Here is a 15,078-nt window from a genome sequence, read left to right as displayed (position 1 = left end):
ATATGAAAACATGGTTGGTAATGAAGTTCCTGGCCACTCTACTCACCTTTGACAACTGCTTGTTTGTGAGAAATACATTTTACATACCTTACGTGTTATTGGTAGAATGAAGTCTGAAGACAGTCAGCTTGGGCGTTCCTTCTAAAATACAGCTGCAATTTATACTGACCCTACATTAGTATAGAAATAATGAATATTATGAGTGTAATGGTAAAAATATTTGCATGAGTTGAAAGATCTAATGTACCATTCAACAAGGTACATCTTTCAGATAAGGAATATATGCTTACTCTTGTGTGAATGGAAAACATTCATTATTTGTTTTTTATAGAACGGCTTGTCATTTGATTAGTATGTCACATGACATAGATTAAGTCATCCCATTTGTGTTACATTGCATTTAAAGTGCGGCTTGGTTTCATTTAGAGTGTAAATTTGGTTCCATACATTTGGTACCATTGCATTCTCACATGCACGCTCAAACACATGCATGTGATCGTGCACACGCACATGTTGTGCACGTGTGTGTTGTGTGTGTGCGTGCACGCATGCACAACTCTCCCAAGACATAATTTGATAGAGCTAACTGAGGCTGCTAATTCACACACCACACACACACACACACACACACACACACACACACCACACACACACACACACACACTGTGCTGCCTGGAGGCTGTGAGCAGGAAGAAAGAAAGAAAAGCTGGACTCATTTCTGATGTTTTTTTTTTTCTGCTGCACTGAGGACGTGCACAGTTGACCGAGCCAGTTGCGTGTGTGCGCGCGCACGGGACAACTACACAATGATTTGATTGAGCTAACTGACGCTGCTACACACACATACACAAAATCCACTCCGCTGTAAGCCCTCTGGATGCATGAAGACCTCTTCACATGAAACACTGATGTGATTTTTGGCTGGACCGAGGAACTACACAAAGTCTTTTTTTTTTTTTTATGGAAGTCCGAAGTCAGTGCACAACATCACTGGACTACACGTTAAAGTGGAACACCAAAATGTAAGTCCCTTTTCTGTTGTTTATAAATTAATAAAATATAAATGACAAGGATCTATTTTAGTTTATAAAACAAATAATGAATGTTTTTACATTCTTTCAATGGAATGAATATTTAATTTGGTGAAAGCTGGAACAAGAAGCCTCGTTGAATGGTTTGTTTCAGCTTTCACCTCATGAAATATTCGTACCATTGAACTCATAAACATTCATTATTTGTATATGACACCTAAATAGATCCATGTCATCAGTGTGTGTGTGTGTGTATATAGACACATCTGCTTTCTTTATTCCATCTTTCTATGAAAGATGGAACATACTCTTCAGTGACGCATAGGAGGATAGAATAGGAGCATTTTTATGAAAAACTAATGGAGGTATACAATAGAGCGAAAACATCAGACAAAACTGCATCGTACATGATGTCATTCATATAATGGGACAAATAACGAATGTCACGTGACATACAATCCACCAATTAAATGACAAGAATCTATTTAGGTGTCATATAAGCTTAGACGTTAGCCCCGATCCATTTGTTTACTATGTATATCACAAATGGATCTCACCTTGCAGGTCCTTAAAAAACTGAATTATTATAACTCATTGAACATGAAGAATCGCAAACAAAACAATTAAACCAAAATCAGGCAATATTTTTAATGCAGCTACAAAAAAATATGTTGCAAGCTGCTTTGGTAAGCTAGCCAAGGTGGAAGTAACCCTTGTTTACTGTTAGCCAGACATACAGGTTTTTGGTTTCAAGCCCCACTGAGTAATGTGCAACAAACAATGATTCTTCAGTGGACATTTACACTACAGGTACAAACAGTGCGTAAATAGTCCCTGTAGAAATGTAATAATATTGCCGGCAATGTATCACAAGTAATCGCAAAATGAAAGAAAAATTAAACTGTGGTTTTAAGGTTTACGAACGTACTAAAGGTGGCCCACTGATGTACATATAGTTCTTCTTCAGGAAGTTTTGGGAAAAAAAATGAATCTGAGTCAGATATGACTCAACTGTCAAAGGTGAATAAAACACTCAGAGGGTTGACTGCAGAAAATGACTGAGGTTGAATTAAAAAGTGAACTTGTCTTCAAAGGAACACATTATCCATCCTTACAGCAATCTAATATAAGTCAAGAACAGATCTGAAAACTTGGGACCAAAAATATTGCATAGACATCCTTGAAGAACCAATTGTTTCTGTGCCTGTTGCTTTAAATGAAAAGGAGCTGCTGTTTGCCACACCCCCTCTCCCTTCACACTCTTTCCTTCAGACTGTGTGGGCATGTCACACAGAGCACAAATTGGCTCAGTGGGTGTGTCACAGCAAGTAGGAGTCCATATATGGACTTCCGCAACATTTGCCACGGAAGTTTAGAACAATCTAGTCTAGAACAATCATATAAGGAGAATTTCTCTATATGAAATCAGGACTGTGGGACTTCAAGGATAATTACCACAAAACCCCAATTATATTTATGTGTAAAATTAACTAAAATCTAATTTTGAACAATATTACCCTTTTAAAGGTTACATGACACCAGCACCACCTGCTGGTCAAGCAAAAAACTTAAGAAATGCTATAGAGGAGTGAGAGAGGAAGGCCAGGCCATAAATTCCATTATTCCACATTCATATTCAAAGATTTTTCAGTTAAAAACTTGAATTAAATAAAGATCACCTATGCAGCTGTCACCACAATTTATACTCCGCTGAGTCACTCGTAACGGCCAAGTGCATCAACTGCTCGAGCTGCTTCAGGAGGAAAACAAAGTGCAACTTTTCACAGGAACAGAAGGGGGACACTACATGAAATAAGACTCATGTACATATCAACAAATGTATATTACAGTACAGAAGAGGGGGGAGGTTTTTCTCTCTGTGGAAATATTAGTACACAGTGTCTAAGTTTTGGGAGCTGTAAAAAAAAAAAAAAAAAAAAAAAATCAGTAACGACCAGGAAGAAAACCAGAGAGTAAAACTCATACAGTCAGCTGGTTTTTCAGACAGAATAAAGATGCGTTTTCACAATCTGTACGTTTTTTCTATGGAGATCCAGGCTGAGCGCAGGGGGACGGAGGATTTGAACAACATCGCTTCCCGCGTGGACAATGCAAGTGTGTGGCGGAAAACCTGAGTGTCCTCCCCTGGCTATCGTGTCTGTACACGCACCATCTCTGTAGGGGGCACGGCGGGAGGGGAGACGTCCGGCGGCACCAAGCAGGCTGTGTGAGGCTTTTCCGGGCGTTTGCCGCCATAGCCTGACCTGAGACCACTCTGTCCAAACAGCCTCCACGCTCGTGGGCCCTGAGTTGGCTCTCTTCTGTTCAGCATTCGTGAAGAACATCCTTTCTGGTTTATAAAGGAGAAACAAAGGAGTGGTTTCTTTTTCTTCCTGCTGTGGAAAGATGGAATGAACACTCGTCCCCTGCACGGCAGAGACAGCTTGTCACAGGCTTTGGTTTGGATTTGTCAAAGCGTGTTTTGTATCGTGTCGTGAGTGTATGCGTGTACGTTCTTCTGTTAGGTGGATCCCAACTGTCTGGACAGACGTCTGACGCCAACAGCATTTGGAAAATGTCTTTGTTGGCAGCATCCAGACATCCAAAGAAGAAGAAGAAGGAAAATCAGAGATGTGAACGTTCAGGGTCAACACACGACACGTCCACCTACAGCCGTCACTGATGTTATGACGCGGGTGGCCGCCGGCCCGCAAACTGTTCCATGCTTGTCCAAAAAACAGATAACACTGATGAGATGTCCAAGTGGACATGTCACCTGAGAAAGAGACACAGTGATGTGGGAAGGTAGAGGTTACATCAAAATACACTACAGTTGCAAATGATCACGTTCAGGATTAGAGTTTTTTTATAATCTGGGCACTGCTGGTAGCACAGGATATTGTAATGTGTGTATGTCTCTGTGTACAAAAAAGCCCTGACAGAGTGAAGAATAATTTGAACGAGAAGTTAGACCTATAAAGGCCCCATGCGCCCATCAGTGCCAGTGCTTATCTCCAGACTACAGACTATGAAGCAGATGAGAGTCTACTTGAGTTTACATGGACGGGAAGCCAGTCTAGTGCAGGTTACTTCCCAAGCCCAGCCTGGTAGCCATTTACAGCTGGTTGGACCGAGTCCACGTAGACTGCTTCCAAGGACACAGACAGGTAGCATGAGTGGGATTCCAATCCAGGAACCCAGATTAGTTGGGCAGGTAGGTCAGTTGATCTGGTCTGTTAATGTTTTGAACTAAAACTGGGCAATTTGGGAAAAAAATGGATTTCAAATATGACTGTGGCTTCCAACAATTAGAAAAATAAGGTAATTTAAATAAAACTGTTACTTTGCCAACTTCTGTTTGGCACTAAAAGTCATTAAGTAAATGCGTTGAATAATGGAGAATTAAATTTTGGCCAAAATGATTATTATGTGAGCATGGTGGATTAGTGGTTAGCACTGTTGCCTCACAGCAAGAAGGTTGTAGGTTCGCCTCCCACCTGGAGCCTTCTGTGTGGAGTTGGCATGTTCTGCCCGTGTTTGTGTCTGCCCGTGTCTCCCACTTCCAAAGACATGCAGGTTGGATGAACATGTGGCTTTGCGATAGACTGGCGTCCTGTCCAGAGTGAACCCGACCTCACACCCTATGACTACTGAGCTCCACTCCACCCCCCACCCCCACACGTTACCCTTAATTGGAGTAAGAAGGTATGGAAGATGGATGGACGATTATTATTTATTTTTTTGCCATAACTGTGCAGACCTAAGATGATGAGAACAAGATGATGAGAACACAAGAAAGAAAGATAAATGAAAGCAAGAAAAGACAAATGAGGATGAGTGAGAAGACAATGGTCAAATACATTTTTTTCCCTTTCGAAATTATTATTAGGCCCTTTTTGTTAGCAAAACAAAATTGTCATACTTGGTCATCGGAATGCCCCGGGTGTCAGAATGCCCTTGGCGAAATAGTGCCTGAAGAGGGGGTGGGCTGATGCATGAGAGCCAACAGGATATTCCTTTGAACACCCACCGCTCCACATACTGTATTTTATCACAAATTAAAAAAAATAAACCACAAATAACTTAGCCATTTAGTGACAGGTGGTGCCAAATCTGTTCCGCCTTGTGTGCAGCTCTCATACTGCAAACTCTCAAACTGACATCATTGTCACGTGACGACTACCAGTGGACAATGAAGATGTCGTCACAGGTAAGACACAGAAGGGATGAGAAAAAATGTGAAAACAATGTGTTGAGTCATGAAATTTATTTTAGAGTGGGTGTTTAATCAACTTTAATAAGATATTAATTTAGGGTGGGCATTTAACCAACGTCATTAAGAAAGCGAGTGGGTAGATGCCCAGAGGAAGCATTCCAGAGAACGGATATGGCATGTTTAAAGCTAGAGTGCCAGGAAGCATCCTGAAATTGAGACGATTGTTATAATTTGACGGGTACCAAAGTAATTTTGTTCGTTAGTGTTAATATAAAGGATTCCCAAAATATTCATCTGAACATGATTAAAATTCATCCGTATCGAAACAAATTCTGAATTATTGGCACGTGCCAAAAGTTCGAAAGCCAGGACGCCATTGGGGTGACGTCACAGGTCACGTGGAGGGGTTTGACCACTTGCTGCAGCGACAGAAGACTGGCGATCAAACTCACGAGGATTTTGCAGCGCTGCTTTTGGACAGGTGAGTTGTCTGGTGGCTGGTGTCTGACGGTGTACAGTTATGGTTATTATCTGATTATCTGAGTTATTAAGTGCATCTGGCTTGAATTTGTCTGCAGGTTTTGACGTTTGCTGGGGCGAAATACGCTATGGATTTCCCTCAAATGATGTATGTTCCCATGAATTAAATACAAACAACATGGGAAGGTTGTTAAAGGCAAACATACTGGTAGACCAAGGAAGACATCAAAGCATCAAGACAGAAAACTTAAAGCAATATGTCTCAAAAATCAAAAAGCACAACAAATGAGGAACGAATGAGAGGAAACTGGAGTCAACGTCTGTGACCAACTGTAAGAAACCACCTAAAGGAAATGGGATTTACATACAGAAAAGCTAAACGAAAGCCATCATTAACACCTAAACAGAAAAAAACAAGGTTACAATGGGCTAAGGAAAAGCAATCGTGGACTGTGGATGACTGGATGAAGGTCATTTCAGTGATGAATCTCGAATTTGCATTGGGCAAGGTGATGATGCTGGAACTTTTGTTTGGTGCCGTTCCAATGAGATTTATAAAGATGACTGCCTGAAGAGAACATGTAAATTTCCACAGTCATTGATGATATGGGGCTGCATGTCAGGTAAAGGCACTGGGGAGATGACTGTCATTACATCATCAATAAATGCACAAGTTTACATTGATATTTTGGACACTTTTCTTATCCCATCAATTGAAAGGATGTTTGGGATGAAATCATTTTTCAAGATGATAATGCATCTTGCCATAGAGCAAAAACTGTGAAAAAATTTCTTGCAAAAAGACACATAGGGTCATGTCATGGCCTGCAAATAGTCCGGATCTTAATCCAACTGAAATCTTTGGTGGAAGTTGAAGAAAATTGTCCATGACAAGGCTCCAACCTGCAAAGCTGATCTGGCAACAGCAGTCAGAGAAAATTGGAGCCAGATTGATGAAGAGTACTGTTTGTCACTCATTAAGTCCATGCCTCAGAGACTGCAAGCTGTTATAAAAGCCAGAGGTGGTGCAACAAAATACTAGTGATGTGTTGGAGCGTTCTTTTGTTTTTCATGATTCCATAATTTTTTCCTCAGAATTGAGTGATTCCATATTTTTTTTTCCCTCTGCTTGGTCTAAAAAAGTAACCGTTACTGACTGCCACAATTTTTTTTCCTGATTTCTTATAGTGTTGCTTAAAGCCAGAAAGTTGTCATTTGAAATGACTTTAGTTTTGTGTCATGTCTGTGATCTGCTTTTTTTCTACAAAATTAAACAACTGAATGAACATCCTCCGAGGCCGGTGAGTCCATAATTTTTGCCAGGGGTTGTACAAATGAACTATTGCCATGCAGTTACAAAGAGACAAACATGTCTTTAATCTGTACTTTAGCCTCCATCCCACCACAATATGGGAACATTCCTTTGGGAATGGACGAGCGTGTTGATACAAATAATGCTCATGCTAGACAAATTTGTATGAGGAAGTAATGGTGGAGGCAGTCAGAGAATCCCAAAGCAAAGCCTGTCAGCTTTTCCTAGGCTTTGTAAAACCTAAGGTATGCACTCTGCAAAATGCAGTTAAATTAATAAGTTGAAAATATAAAAAAATCTGGCCGCAGTCCTGAAGAGGCGGTGGCATTTTGAGCTTTCTACTCAAGACTCACCTTTTCTAAGGGACACGCCAAAGACTTCAAGGCCAAAGGATAAAGGCAAGAGAAAAGAACAAGAACAAAAACGAAACTACAGAAGGCAAGAAGAAAAAGAGAGAGGGGGAAAGAAGGGAAGACAGAGGGGACAAAAAGAGAATTAGAGGAATACATGAGATCTGTTAGTAACAGCAGAGAACACATGATATCAGCTCTGAATAATACTGTGTAAAAAAAAAAGTTGCATGAATTCATCCACTTCCCCAAAGTTCACAACACCAACATCCCTATGCCACAGGATACCGTTCTATTACGATCACCCCACGATGCTGAAAGAGTGCAAAAACGGGATGAATGGATGGCTTAGAAAGTGCAGGGCAACTGCTGGTTTATAAAGCTCTTACCTGGCAACCTGCTCAAAAACGAAAGCAAAGCTGCCCCCGGCTGTGTTCTCAGCCACACAAAGGCTGGTTTTGCTTCACATTTTTACCCTGATGGAGCACAAGCAAACAGTATCAAGCCTGAACTCCTAAGACTACTGCCGTAACTTGTTAAGACTACGACACCCGAAGTGGCCGCGTAATGATGACAATTTGGTACAATCGGGATGAAATTTTTGAACACCTCAAAAATTTCAGTCCGATTTTAAAAACTGGTGCTGACGATGGGCCGTACTACTGTGCATACCAAGTTTGTTCAAGATTGACAAAGATGATAAATAGACTGCATTTATATAGCACTTTTCAATCTATATCAGAAGCTCAAAGTGCTGATATACTTCAAACATGTCCTGATTTGCTATTTGGGGCGAAATGGGAAGGAACGGTGCTCTGTGGAATAGGGGTACACTCAAAATATGAACTCAATTCAATTATGTGCATGATTCCATCTCATAAATAGATGCAGCACCAAGTCAAATAATGCACATCTATGCAAGATAATTTCATTTAGTTGGGTCAGTTTTTTGAGTGTATTAAAAACAACCAGATCACCAATAGAACACATGAAGTCAGGAGTGTAAATATCAGCAGATATTTAATTCTCAAAGGTAGTACTATTAAAAAAATCAGTTCTGTTGCTTATTATCCTGATCTGAGTGCCAGTTTGCCAAGTAATTGCAATAATTCAAATGTACTTTGTGCAAATAGAAAATAAAGTTTTCTATCTATTGTACTGTAAAAAGTAGATTTAGTTGTTTGTGTTCATAAATTATTTATTGATTTATTTGTATTTCATGCTGTTGTATTCTTCTCATAGATTCAAGATTCAAACAACTCTATTGACCCCTAAAAGGACAATTCAACATCACACCCAATTACTTCAGACAAATACAGCAATTAATCAAGATCATTAATCCAGATCAATTAATCAGAGATGCGACTGCCCTCGGCGAAGTCCCAGCTCAACATATTAGTTTGGTCTTCCATTAGCGATTTTTGACCCCATTTAAAATTGAGGAAATTGGGTCCAATTTTTACAATTGCAAGCCAAAATTCATATGTAATTGCAGTTCTTACTATTACATACTATTCTATGATTGTAAGCAATTATTGCTGATTACGTGCAATTCCCATTACATGTTTTTGCAAAAAGCTACTTCTTGCATTTCCCTCCCAGTTTTCCAAAAAGTTAAAATGGCTTTGGTTAAAATCTAAAAAAAGAGTCTTCTGTTGATGAGCATCACATGCTTTTCATGAGTTTCATGTGCTGGAGGAGGATCAGACGGAGCTGCACGTTGTACCCAACTGTCACTTTGACTTGCTTTTATGCAAGATTACCCCAATTTGCACCAATTAAATCAGATTTTTCACTTCTACCTGATGCCATAAAATTCTACAACATGTTTAAAACTTTCCCAAATGGTCACAATGTCCTACAATACTCTTTTTAAACCACTTTGAATGAAATGATAGACAAAACGGTATCGGGAATCAGTAATGAAAACCAGACTTTAGACATTAGGTACCAACAACACCTCAATGTTGTACTCATTTTTCATGTCAGACTTATAGCTGAAGGTTAATATAAGTCATAAGTAAATAGTAGTGATATAGAGTGATGATCAGAGTTAAGGGTAGCACAGTTCAGTGCACAAACAAATCTGCACGGAGATTGCAATAAAACATGTCCCTTCTTGATTTATGACACCATCAGTGGTTCATCAATTTGACCCGATTTTTATGAAATGTTGACTTTAGAAAGCTCTGAAGTTGTACAACCCCTACTACATACACTGTAATTATAAGTAAATTTTCTATAATTATGCAAAAAAAAAAAAAAAAAATCCATATTTGTATCTTTTCTCTCCCAATACAGATTTTGATACCAAGAAACAAAGATCTGGCAGATATCCCACGAGCGTAACCTCATGCATTCACCTCTTTTTTCATTGGTACAAATAACACAATTCTAAATGACACCGATCGTTTTCGTTGAAAATGAATGAGTATAAGTCCTGGGCCAAATGAGCTGGTCTCCTAAAAAAAAAAAAAAAAAAAAAAAAAAAAGGGGGGGGGTATTCAAACCATGTTGAACCTCCTTTTATTTATTTATTTATATATATATATATTTTTTTTTTTTTTGAAGAGTGACCATCATCTTATGGGCTGTGAAAAAAAAAAAAAAACATCTTTGGGCCGTCACTATAGCTCATGTCTGACAATACCAGATATGCAAAATAAGGTCACATTAACTCAAACGTGACAAACCTTTGCCTCCAAGTCTTTAATCTGCCTCCTCTGGATTTCCGTCTTGTCTTCAGGTCACGAATTCTCTGCAAACAAGGAAGCAGCATGGAAGAGCAGAAAAAAAAAAACGACATGTGATTCTAACAGGCAGAAGCCAGGAGGGTCACAGACGGCTCCTCAGTGCTGCCATGTGATCACACAAAAAACTGTCCAATCACACAGATCAGCAACTGACCTGATGTGCCTGGTGCAGCAGCTCCATCCTCTCCTGGAGAATTTGACAGTCGTACTCTCGACTCTTCCTCAACATCTGCCGCCTCAGTTTTCTCCAACCGCCGTCCGCAGCTCATCCCTCTGAAGCTCATCCAGAGGTTCACCATACTTTATCACCTGCAGGAGAAGAACCAGCAAACATACTACAGCAGACACTGTGATGGGTTCAGCTCATGTCTCCACTCATGACAACATCTTCATGTGAGATTTTCTCCATTTTGCCTAATAATGTTATAATAATAAATAATATATCTATTTTCTACACCTGCTCATAATAAATAATAATAGTGCGTGTAACATGCTGGAGTGTGACATACCTTGTCCTGCTGTAGGCATTGTATAATGTTGCCTCCAACTCCTGGATTGCTGTTTAGAGAAGAGAAATATTTGTTTTTTTGTAATTTTGCCTTTGTATACCACCACATTGGGTGTTGTAATGAAACCATCAAGATGTGCTTGTATAGTGTAAACTTTCAGCTTTAACTGTACATTGCATTAAACTATTTAAGAATTAAACCCATATTTATACACATTTTTTATACCTATAGCAACTGGACAAAGAAAATAAAAAGGATTATTTTTAATAAAAATCATTGCTTTAATTATGTGTTTTTCTTGAGACAAGTCACTGAATGGAAACATGAACATTTCAATGTTATGTTACGCTGATGATACTCAGTTCTACATGCCATCTCACTCCCATAAAATTCCTGGAGGACTGTCTTCTATCATGAGAAGTTGGATGTCTAGTAACTTTTAACTTTGGTTAAGACCGAAATGATGGTTCTTGGTCCAGCGAGACATCGGCATCAGTTTGACCAGCTGGCGCTCGGCCTGGGTTTCTGTGTCATACATCACATGGACAAAATGAGGAACCTTGGAGTAATTTTTGATCCCACGCTGTCTTTTGACCTCCACAATCAGGGGATAGTATTAGGACTGCTTTTTTCCATCTGAGAAATATAGCGAGGATCCGCCCCATCCTGTCTATGGCTGATGCTGAGACCCTGATTCATGCTTTTGTTTCTTCTAGATTAGATTATTGTAGATGTTTTATTTTCAGGGTTACCGCAGTCCAGCATTAGGGGTCTTCAGCTGGTTCAGAACACTGCCGCCAAACTTTTGACACGTAGCAGAAGGTCTGAAAATATCACACCCATTTGGCATCCTTGCACTGGCTCCCTGCCTCTGTGAGAGCAGATTTTAAGGTTTTGTTATTGAGGTTTGTTCATGGACTGGCGCCATCTTATCTGGCTGATCTGGTGGAACTTTACTTGCCGGTCCGGGCTTTGCGGTCGCAGGATGCGGGACTTCTCTGTGTTCCCAGGGTGAAGAAGAAGTCAGCAGGTCAAAGAGCCTTTTTTCATTGTGCACCCACCCTGTGGAACAGTCTTCCTGTGACCGTGAGTCAAGACTGAAAACCCATTTTTATTTTCTTTCTTATGAATAGTTTTTATTTTTATTTGTTTTATTATTTTAGTTCTGTTTTTAATTATGTATTTGAAATTTTTTTATTCATTTTTAATTAATTTATTTAAATTTTATGTTGAATTGCTCCATGTAAGGTGCCTTGAGATGGCTTTTGCTGTGATATGGCGCATTACACGCTAATTAAATTGAAACTGAAATTGAATTCAAAGTCAGCAAAAATGTTTTGGACTTCATTTACATCAATTCTAAAGAAATGAGGCTATAGTTCTCTGTGTCTTGTACAGCAGATAGCTGAGTCGATAAAATAATAGCTCACAAAACATGAAATGTTGTGAGAATTAATTAATTCTTGAGAATAAATTAGCACACAGTTGCTAAAAACATTTTTCTTGGTCATATATACACATTACACATCATGTGTGATTATTGGAGTATTTATCTTGTCAGGTATCTTTGGTGAAACCTTTAGAATGTGAATTTGGTTGATAACGGCAATATCATTTATGAATGCATCGTGTGGCTCAAGGAAACTGCTGTGTTTTTCCAGACAATGCTTTCCTTACTAATTTTGAAGGTCCTGCGACTTATGTTCTAATGTGACTTGAGAAAGATGTGTGTCTTAGAGAATATATAAATTTAAGAAATCATGCTCTCAAACTGAAATGCCGTGCTCTGGAATATAAAGAGGGAATATAATCTTTACAATACCTTTGCACTTGTTCAGGGGCATGTGAGTCAACAAGAACAGCAACAGCAAGTCAGCTAGGCTAAGCTATGGGAATGCTATTATTTGTTTCAAATGTTCTTAAAATGTGTTTTCAAATGTTTAATTACACTGCACATTTAGCTCACCTATGATCATTCCTTAAGTGACAACAATTTACTTGAGTTCTTTGTGTCTTGTACTATAACATGAATGAGCTCATTACCTTCTGCTGGCTAATGCAGTGTGTGTTATGAATAATGAGATGACTTTTTAAGCAGTTAATTACATTGCACATTTACGTCACCTATGATTGTCCCTTCAGTGGCAACAGGAAACAGTTTACTGGAGTTGTTTGTGCCTCATTTAACTACATTAATTTGCTTATTAGCTTCTGGTTGCTAAGGCAGTGTTTGCGTTCTAAATAAATATTGTGCTGAATTTTTAAATGTTTAATTACAGTGTACGTTTACCTCACCCGTGACTGTCTGTTCAGTTTAGGCAAGAAGCCGTTTGTTCAAATTTTGTGCCTCGTAAATAACATTAGCTTCTTGCTTCTGCTCAATAATGTGACATTTAGGCTATATATAAATAACGCACCGATTAAATTAATTTCACATCTTGTTGCATTAAATTGTATCACCACATTTCAAAAATAAATGTGACTTATAGACTGGTGTGATGTACAGGGTGGGCCAATAAAATGTTACCACTTTTTGATCGTACATAATTTTTTGAAATGAGAACTTACTTGAAAATTTTATTTACAGAATTGTAACAGAAGCATCAAATTAACATTTGATACCAAAGGTTTCCCACTTTGTCTCTTGTTTTCCGCACAGTTCAATAATTGATGACATGTTCAATCCACGCTCCTCTTCTTTGGATTACAGCTGCAACACGCACAATGAAGTTTGTGACGACATTGCCAAACATCTCAAGAGGGATTCTCCGAATTTCCTGATGGATGTTGGTCTAGAGGGCATCAATGTGGGTTGTTGTAGTACACTCTCTAATTATATGAATTAAAAAAGTGCTAACATTTTATAGGCGCACCCTGTATATATGTTTTTCCCTCTACAATGCATAGCTGTGACAAATATTCCTGTGTGATTTATAGTACGGAAAATATGGTAATTGTGGCCACACTGGCAAAGCATTAAACTATCATAGTGCTCGTCCAGCATTTCATTATGTTTATCTGCCATTTTCATTCACCAGAAAAGCTCATGCTGGTGCTTATCCCAGCATTCCGTAGAGTAAAGTGGAGGAGAGTGTACGACTCCCCCTGATTGGGACACCAAATACCTCCCCAGCCAAGGCAGTACCCATTTACAGCTGGGTGGAATGAGACAATGCAGATTAAATGTTTTGTCCAGAGACACAAACAGGTTTGCGTGCTCATAGGTTGAACCCAGGTCTACTTATTGGTAGCCCAACTCCTCATCACACTGAGCTACATGCGCTACCTGAAGAAGAAAACAAATTTTTTTGTCCCTACATATGAAATAATTCTCTATCAACAGAGTACTGCAAAATGTGATTAATATCCAAGTACACATGCACATACTCACCATGTAGGCTTGGTCCAGTGCCTGTTTTCTGTAATCCAACTCCTCTTCTAGATATCCTTTCTGTTTGCAGAACATCTCCTGTGCAGGGGAGCAATCACGGACAGTGGATAAGTGAAAAGAAATAATAATAAATAAATAAAACAGTTTGTTTGTATATTCAGCAGTAATATGGTGCTCCATTACTAAACTAATGCTGAGTCCATGTCATTAAACAATATACCATTTTGAATAAACAAATAAATCAGGAGTATTTTACAATATGAATATTTCTGCACATATTTTGACCCAGAATGACTTAAGTTCTAAATTGAATGTGTCTGTGGGTTTTGTTTTGTTTTGTTTCCAGTGCATCAAATCTCCAGCAATTATTGTAACTCACCATCTCAATCTCAAGATCCATCATCTTTTGATGAAGCGCTGCCTCCGTCCCCTCAATCTGCTGGATCCACTAGAGGGCAGCAAACAGCACAACATCAGTCTGCATCCTGACACTGTGGATATTTTAGACAAACATTCAAACTTACTTTTTCTGCGAGTGACAAGACTGTGCTCGCTTGAATGATGGCCACTTGCTCCTCATTTCTCAAGTTCTATACAAAGAGGGAAAAGTTTGAACAAAGTTAGACCCCCTGCCCACCAAAAAAAAAAAGGCTCCTGCTTGAGCATCCCTGTTGACATGGGGAGGCTATATGTGGATATGCTTTACCCCGTTGTCTCCCAGGATATCAAGAAGTTTGATGAGGTCTGGTATGCATACATCCTGTGAAAAAAGGCATTTAAATGCAACTTTATTCAAATGTTTAGAATGTTAGAATGTTTAGCACAAGAAGACAGAGGACTGGAAGGAGAGGAACACTAGTAGCCAGTAAACCAGTAGCAGGCAGTATTTCTGATATTATATTTGTTTAATTTTTATATTTAGATTTGCAAACTGTTTTTAACTTTCACGTTTGATACTCTGTGTGCTTCTTACCCTTGTGTGCTGCTATACAATGCTGCAGGAACCTCATTTTCCTGACGGAGTCTTCCCAAGGGA

The 15,078-nt window shown here is 39.1% G+C and overlaps 2 protein-coding genes across 2 annotated transcripts in view; both read right to left on the bottom strand.

The window, feature by feature from the left end:
* jakmip2 (janus kinase and microtubule interacting protein 2) overlaps window positions 1-15,078 on the bottom strand; it is an 83,395-nt gene that overhangs the window by 25,791 nt on the left and 42,526 nt on the right. Inside the window, 4 exon segments of the mRNA XM_034177998.1 lie at window positions 14,043-14,120; window positions 14,422-14,490; window positions 14,567-14,632; window positions 14,749-14,802. Coding sequence (XP_034033889.1) covers window positions 14,043-14,120; window positions 14,422-14,490; window positions 14,567-14,632; window positions 14,749-14,802 — 267 coding nt within the window.
* LOC117517086 (janus kinase and microtubule-interacting protein 3-like) lies at window positions 2,827-10,422 on the bottom strand. Its single transcript, XM_034177999.1, has 4 exons — window positions 10,297-10,422; window positions 10,083-10,147; window positions 7,393-7,468; window positions 2,827-3,807 (listed from the first exon to the last, which is right to left on the bottom strand). The coding sequence occupies exons 1-4, from the start codon at window positions 10,369-10,371 to the stop codon at window positions 3,679-3,681; spliced, it is 345 nt and encodes a 114-aa protein (XP_034033890.1). The 5' UTR covers window positions 10,372-10,422; the 3' UTR covers window positions 2,827-3,678.

Source organism: Thalassophryne amazonica, chromosome 9, assembly GCF_902500255.1.
Source record: "Thalassophryne amazonica chromosome 9, fThaAma1.1, whole genome shotgun sequence".
In the NCBI taxonomy this organism is placed as follows: Eukaryota; Metazoa; Chordata; class Actinopteri; order Batrachoidiformes; family Batrachoididae; genus Thalassophryne; species Thalassophryne amazonica.
The sequence above is the reverse complement of the archived record's forward strand: the minus strand, read 5'-3'. Positions and strand labels throughout refer to the sequence as shown.